At 43.5% G+C, this 7,705-nt stretch overlaps 1 protein-coding gene across 1 annotated transcript; it reads left to right on the forward strand.

Moving 5' to 3' along the window:
- The first annotated feature begins 1,229 nt into the window (after positions 1-1,229).
- On the forward strand, positions 1,230-6,302 carry CRYZ (crystallin, zeta (quinone reductase)). Its single transcript, XM_010017413.1, has 8 exons — positions 1,230-1,340; positions 1,671-1,823; positions 3,421-3,584; positions 4,330-4,381; positions 5,060-5,209; positions 5,608-5,709; positions 5,796-5,891; positions 6,141-6,302. Exons 1-8 carry the CDS (start codon positions 1,230-1,232, stop codon positions 6,300-6,302), a joined length of 990 nt encoding a protein of 329 aa, XP_010015715.1.
- The last annotated feature ends 1,403 nt before the right edge of the window (positions 6,303-7,705 follow it).

A 7,705-nucleotide genomic window follows, 5' to 3' on the forward strand; every position in this document is an offset into this window, starting at 1 on the left:
TTGTAGGCGGCCTCTTCCTAGGCGTCAGTCACCGTGCAGGGTCATTAGCAAAGCTTACAGGTCCAGTTGTTGGCCGAGCAGAATAGGAACCTTTTCCTTTGGTTTGTCCTTTGGTGACCTGAGCTTCAGGAGTTACCTCGCAGTGCAGATTCTTGTCGTGTCCCAAGGGAAGAGTTAGTGTGTATCCCTGTGCCCGATACGTTCCCTGGCTTGAACAGGTAACCACAGATGGGAAGCCTTACAGAAGACTCTCTCAGTCAGGAGAAAACCAACAGTGGTGAAGTCAGGTACTTTAAAAAGCTGTGATCATTGCTGGGATAAAGCCTCCCTCTGGCTACAGCCCAGGAGTTCTTTACCTGGAGTTGGCCAAGTGCCATGTCTCAATGTCTTTGAGGTTCCTGTGTGCCTTGTGATCATTTGCTGTGTACCCTGTAGGATCAGATCCCTGGAAGAATTGTGTATAACTTCTCCTGTAGCAGGAGTAACTTGCCCGTGGTGTTCTGTGAGAATACTTCATGTTCGCAGTTGGAGTGGTGACAACTTTGTGTGTGGTGCATGCATCGCTCCAGTGGGGCAGGTGAAGCTGTGCTCTGCGCTGTGGTCCGTGTCACTGTTGGGTATGGCTGCGGTGGCACAATCTAGCTGGGGTTAAGGATTGGGATCTCAGCTGTCTGCTCTTTGTTTTTCCTGGTTTGTTTTAATGTCCTGTGGTACCTTCTGTTTCTGACAGTGGATAAGGAGTGCTTTTTGTTGCCTTTTTTTGTATGTGTGAGTTTAATGGGAAGCAGGAGCAGCGACTGGCTTGTCCCTGGGTCGCTGACCCTCTCAGCCAGTGTACCACAGGCTGTTGTGCCAGCATGGAACAGTAAATTGTCACAGTTTTTCCCCAAAGCACTGTACATTTCTGCCCATGTAATAGCAGTGCAGTGGTCACAGCAGCTGCTGTAGAAAGGCTTCTGTGGATAAGTTATTTGCACGTGATTCTCTTCACACCCACAGAGTACTGCAAATGGTAGAGTTGGTTTTCTGCCTTTTGCAAGATTTGGGGAAAAAAACAACCAAGCAAACAAAACCCCACCTACCCCCATTGAAACGAGGAGTGAGGGTCTGTTTCATCAGATGCTTAGCAAGTGGGGGTTGGATTCTTTATTTTGGAGATGCAGAATGAATTACAAAGGCAATACAATACTATTATGTCTGTTTTTTTCCCAGGTGCTCGGATCACTATGATGACAGCCACAAGGAATGTGATGAGAGCTGTCAGAGTTTTTGAGTTTGGTGGCCCGGAAGTGCTTAAGCTCCAGTCAGATGTCCTAATTCCTGATCCAAAAGAAAATCAGGTAATAAGAGTTCTGTGAGCTGAAACAATGGTACTGAATGATAATGGGTACACTCAGAAGAGAATGAACAACACACAACTTTTCATCTTGAATATGTAGGGTTTGATGAGTGTATTTGTACTACCTAAGACATCACATTTAACAAATGTGCAGTTTTGCTGCTATATGGGCTACATATTCCATATAAAGGATTTCCTGAAAATAGCCTCAGTTCAGCACTGGATCTTTGCTGACTCTGTGAAGAATTTTCTTAAAATGCCCTGATTCTACGCTGTGAATTAAGGTCCTGAATCCTTTCAATGATTGCTCAAGAAGCATCTTTTCTTTCAGGTGTTAATTAAAGTCCATGCCTGTGGGGTAAATCCTGTTGAGACATATATTCGTTCTGGAAATTATGCCAGGAAACCAGCTCTGCCCTATACTCCTGGCTCAGATGTGGCTGGGGTGGTGGAAGGTGTTGGGGAACATGTGACTGCATTCAAGGTATATACCAATCAGGGTTTAACTCCCTGTTGTTTACTGTATCATCTTGGTGTGATTGTTCCTGTTTTATGTGTATGATCATGTAATCTACTGAGGGGGGAAATCGTGGGCTGGTAAAAGCGAGCAGCGAGGCCATGCTGGCAGTCCAGCCTGCAGGGGGAACGGGAGGGAAGTCTGGAACACTGTGACCCCCCCGGAAGAGCCGTGGCTCTGCAGTTTGTCTGCTGGCAGCAATCATGTCAGGTGCACAAAAGTTGTGGTTCAGAACTGGTTTATGGCATTGCTGAAGTTCACATTTTCATTGTCCTGTAAAATGGAGGAGGCCAATGAATGGGAAATGTTTAAAACACTTCAATTTGTTATCCTGGTGGAACCCAGGACTGTAATCCTGATGATGCCTGTATTTTCTTGTTGAGTATGCTTGTGCTTGAGGTAATGACTTCATATGGAACTGAAACCTTTTCTGCAAAGCTCTTTGGGAAATGGAAATAGCTTTTATTTTACTGACTTCCAAAGCCCCATAAATTCCACATTTGTTGTTAAAACTGTTCAAATACTTTATTAATCCAGTCTAGTAATTTTCCATAGGTTTTCTCAGGTGGAAAGCCTTGGGACAAGAGAAGGCAATTATCAGTTTGCTAAAAGATATCTGTGAAATGTATTTGGTTTTTAACTCTGGTTTACCTTTCAAGTCACTAGACCGGTGGTCTTGAGCAAACATAAGAATTGTAGTTAAAACTGTGTTGGAATCTCCGGACTTGGAATTTATGTAACTGTTTGGGGAGAGATGAGGGGTTCGGTTGTCTTCAGAGAAGAATCATGTTTATTCATCCTTTCTTACCAGTGTCTGCTGTATCTGCTGTGTGTGCTTTGTGTTTCTTATGGCAATGGTGCTGCTCTTTGCTCGAGCGCGGGTGGGCTGATGAGATCAGTGTGTGCCCCAGTCAGACCCCCTGGAGACGCTGATGGACACACTCACTCTGCGCGTGCTCCCAACGCTTGGGAGCCGCTGAGCTCCGGGGACCCCTCTGCAGTCAGTTAATAAACACCCAGTGTCCGCAAACCAAACCCACACCCTCCACATGCTGCCTATCACCGAGATCAACGTCCAAACAGGAGAGAAATCGGAGCTCGGGGGGAGAAACACTGACGTGAGAGCAGCAGCAATACTGAGTTTCCTCAGAGTGTATTAAGGGTGTACCTTTCTTGCCACGTTTAAACAAAAACAATTGAGAAATGACTCTTTTATGTTTGTAAAAGCTTTCGAGATTTTGCGTTTGGCGTCTGTGGGTGGAATTCTTTAATGTTCAACTTCATTAAGGTTCACATTAATAAGACAGTAGGTTTGTGTGTTACACTGTAGAGTGGGTTATAATTATGATGCTTAAATATAAGTATATGAAATGATATGGTTTGTGGTGCATTGATTGTAGGTATCAACACTTCTAAAAATCTTCTCCGTGACAAATGTAACTGGTTATTTTTAATAGGGGAGCTGTTAGAAATAGCCTGAAATTCTGTGAACGGGTTCTTAATGTATATCAAGGAAAAAGTAAGAGAAGTGATTGATTTCTGTATTTTCTTTCCTTGTTTCTAGAAAGGTGACAGGGTTTTTACCATCGCTACGGTCTCGGGAGGATACGCAGACTATGCGGTTGCTGCAGCTAATAAAGTCTTTCCTTTGTCGGATAAACTGGACTTCAGGCAAGGGGCAGCGATTGGAGTACCCTACTTCACTGCTTACCGTGCTCTTTTCCAAAAGTAAGGTGTCAGATCTACTTTTGTGCGTTATACTTTTGAGTGTTTAAAATCTTGAAATTCATATTTTCACTGTCCCGTGAAATGGGGGAGATCAATGAGTGGAAGATGTTTAAAACACCAGTTCCATTTGTTATGTCAGGTAACTGTTACCTAGAATCTGTATTTTCCTGGTTTTAGTATCTCTTCTTAAGAGAACGGACCTGGAAAGGCTTCTCTGGTAAGTACCATGTAACAAAAGGTGTAACTCTTCCAGTGCTCATCAGTATTTTAGCTAGGGAAGATAAAGAGGAACAGTTCTAATTTCTTAATTAAATACTGTGCTGTAGGGCAGAGCCACATCTGCCCTTCACCAGAGACTCTACACAGCCTGGGCTGTTGCCCTAGACTAATATAAGGAGTAAAAGTCTTATGTGTCTGCTTGGTGAGAGCTTAGGACTGGAAACCTGGTTTGGTTTGACAGAACAGATGATTAGAACTAGTGGGGTTTGGTTTAAGATCTGTAGCAGGTGAAGCTCTTGTACTGATGTTCAGCACCAGCCTGTTCCCTGCATGTTGACATTATTACCTAAATTCATAAGTGATGCAGCTTATTTTTTCCAAAAGAGGCTGATGATACCTGTTTAGGCATAACATATATTGGAAATAATGCTGTGTGAAAGGTTAGATTTGATGTCGGAACGTGCACTCTGATAATACTAGTCCCATGATGCAATCACAATGGCAATATTTTCTCTTTTCCATGCAGAGGCTGTGCCAAAGCAGGGGAAAGTGTGCTAGTGCATGGTGCGAGTGGGGGAGTAAGTATTTTGAGAAGGCAAGTTACAAGAAATGCTGCTTTCTCTCCTGAATCTGCTTTTGCCTGTGCTACCTGTGGTCACATTTATATGAACAAATGGATTATCAAAATCAGGATTTTATACTCTAGATGCATTTTTCTTAGAGCAGGCCCTGTTATTCCAAAAGAGTATGAAAGTGCAGGAGTGGTTGTGGAAGGTCCCTGGCGCAGAGGGCGCACAGGAAGCACTTAGCTGCAGTTGGAAGTTGGTCTGGAAGCTTCATAAGCAGCCGTGCTCAGGTGAAATGAAGCAGCAGGAACTATGATGTTAACAGCTGTGCACGTTTCAGGTTTCCTGTGCAATGTGTAATGCTGGTATCGTAGCAGGTGGTTCCTTGGCTTTGTATCAGATGTATGTGGCTCAGCTGTAACAGACAGCGTTGCACATGGATTTATAGCAAATGCTGATAGCTACTAAGAACCCTCAGAATTTTGCTATACCTCTGTAAATATGTATTTTTTTTTTTTTTTAAAGACTATTTTTAGTATCCAAATCACTTACTAAGGCTAAAAAACTGTTACTAGGCCAACTTCTTAAAGGGGTAAGTTCCAAGTTGCTGGTAGAATCTGTAAAACTTAATATGCTAAGAAAAGAAGACTGATTTTTTTAAAAATGATTTTCTCTTTTCCCCTCCCTCAGGTAGGCATAGCAGCATGTCAGATTGCCAGAGCTTGTGGCTTAAAGGTTTTGGGTACAGCAGGAACCGAGGAAGGCATGAACACGGTCCTGAGAAATGGTGCTCACCAGGCATTTAATCACAGAGAGGCTAATTACATTGATAAAATTAAGGTAAGCCTGTACCATGGCTAGGTGGTGAAGTGTGTGTGTTTGTAACTAACAAAATGTGAACACTTGCTGGCAGAAGTTTTTTAAAGTAGATCTATGTGGGAGCAATCGTGTGCTGCTGCCTTCATTTCTGCGCAACTTTTCCAGGCTGGAAGAGCTGAGCTTTCTTCACAGGCAGTGGCATTCAGAAACTTGCATTCCAGCACATTCCAGTGTGGTGGAATGTCATGATTCAGCATACCAAGAGGTGCTGAAATTAAACTTAGCTGTCAGCGTTAGTACAAAGGCTGTATTCACAATTCAAACACTAACCCATCAAGTGTGTTAACTATGGCACACAAGATAAACAGTGGCACCCAGCACTATCTGGAGTGATTTAAATAACGTCTGATGTCCTGCAGGAGTACACAGGGATGGAAGGAGTTGATATAATAATAGAAATGCTCTCCAATGTCAATCTTGCTGCTGACCTGCAACTGCTGAACTACAGAGGAAGGGTGATGGTGAGTGGGTTTTGTCCCTGACTTCAGTTTGTGCATCGCAGTTCAGCAGTTACGACTTGAACCATCTTTTAACTCGTTTGTAACAGGTTGTGGGCTGCAGAGGTTCCATTGAGATAAATCCAAGAGACACTATGAGTAAGGAATCCAGCATAATTGGAGTTAGCCTCTTCCTTGCAACCGAGGTAAGAAACGCTTTTATTTTACAGCATGTTTTGTTGGCTTATTCCAACACCTGCTTCCAGTTAAATCGTGTGTAGGGATGAAAGCAGAGTCACTGTAACTGGTTTGTTCATTCCTTTACATCTAGATTTAATCTCAGAACATCACAAAATACTTCTGGGTTGTGAAATGTGGTTTAACACTTGCATAAATTGTCAGTACTTTCCTGAAAAGTGAAGACCTTCTGGTAAATGCTGTTCTGTTGCACACAGGAGGAGAAGCATGAATGTGCAACAGCACTCCTTGATGGCATAGAAGCTGGCTGGCTGAAACCTACTGTGGGCTCTGAATATCCACTGGAGAAAGTGGCGAAGGCCCATGAAGACATTATTCATGGTGGTGGTGCTCAGGGGAAGATGGTGCTCGTTCCATAGAGTCTTTTATCCAGTTATGTTGTAGCTTTTCCAGCTGCACCTTTGCTTTCCTGATTCATTGACTGTATGTTCAAAACATACTTTTGCTCAGGTTTGCCAGTAACAGCAAATGCTAACTTACATTAATGACATCAACAATCAGTCTATTTTCTTCTTGTAATAAGCAGAGTTTCCGATACTTTAATTTTTGTAGATTTTTTTGGCTGATGTGGAAATAATGGACTTCCTCTGCTGGTGTGGCCTGGTGGTGCAGGGGAACCTCACACTAAAGCAGGATTTGATATCCTGCTCTGTGTGGATCAAGCAGATAAACGAATGTACGTAATTAACTCTGTGTGTATAACTGCGACTCTGAAAATTCCTTAGCCACAAAATTTGTCTTACTTATTTTTTGTCACATAATTTACTGCCAAAATAGTTCACTTTCCAGCTTGAAAGATGAGCAAAGAACCTCTCAAATATGAACTCTTTGGAAGCAGAGGCAGTTTCATGTTGCTGCACCTGGCTTCGTATCTGAGGTCAAAGTGCCCCAGGTAACCCAAAGGGATGGTGACTCTGGAGCTGCACTGTGCAGGAGCTGCACTCTTCAGGAGCTGCACTCTGCAGGAGCTGCACTCTGCAGGAGCTGCCCAGCCCTGATGAACGGCTGCGTAGCAGGATTTCAATTCTGCCTGTGACTTCTGTCAAATTTAAAGTCCCCTGAATCCCTGGCTACAGTGGTGAGACAGGGACTGCTCTGGGTGCTGAGAAGTCGTGTTAGTTCATAAACAAACTGATTAGGGGCAATTTCTTTGCTATGTTGACAGTTCTTACCTAAGAGCTCATCTCAGTCTCCCCTCTGGCAGGTTTGAGCCATTCCCCTTGTCCTGTCCCTACATCCCTTGTCCAAAGCCTCTCTCCAGGTTTCCTGGAGCCCCTTTAGGCACTGGAGCTGCTCTAAGGGGTCCCCTTCAGGAGCCATCTCTCCTCCAGGCTGAACCAGCCCAGCTCTCTCAGCCTGGCTCCAGAGCAGAGGTGGCTGTTGAGTATATCAGCTTTTTCCATGTCGGTTGTCACCAGCTCTCCTGTCCTATTTACAGGTGGTGGTACATTGTCTTTAATCTTCCTTCTCTAGCCAGCATATCTGTAAAGGCTCTTGCCATTCTTTGCATCCCTCTCCAAATTCAGCTCCAGCTGTGCCTTAGCTTTTCTAATCCATCCCTACACATCTGGGCAGCATCGCTAGGTTCTTCCCTGGAGCTGTTCTTTGCCTGGTTTGATGTTGTTATTTTCTGATTGGAGAGAATGTGAGATAAATAATAAACATTGGTTTGTTTTTTTTTTTTTTTTTAAATTAATAACTGAGTGCAGATATTGATCTTTTCCTATGTTTTAAAATAAATTCTGATGCTCGTGCTCACTCT

The sequence above is a fragment of the Nestor notabilis genome, unplaced genomic scaffold, assembly GCF_000696875.1.
Source record: "Nestor notabilis isolate BGI_N333 unplaced genomic scaffold, ASM69687v1 scaffold22786, whole genome shotgun sequence".
Classification (NCBI taxonomy): domain Eukaryota; kingdom Metazoa; phylum Chordata; class Aves; order Psittaciformes; family Psittacidae; genus Nestor; species Nestor notabilis.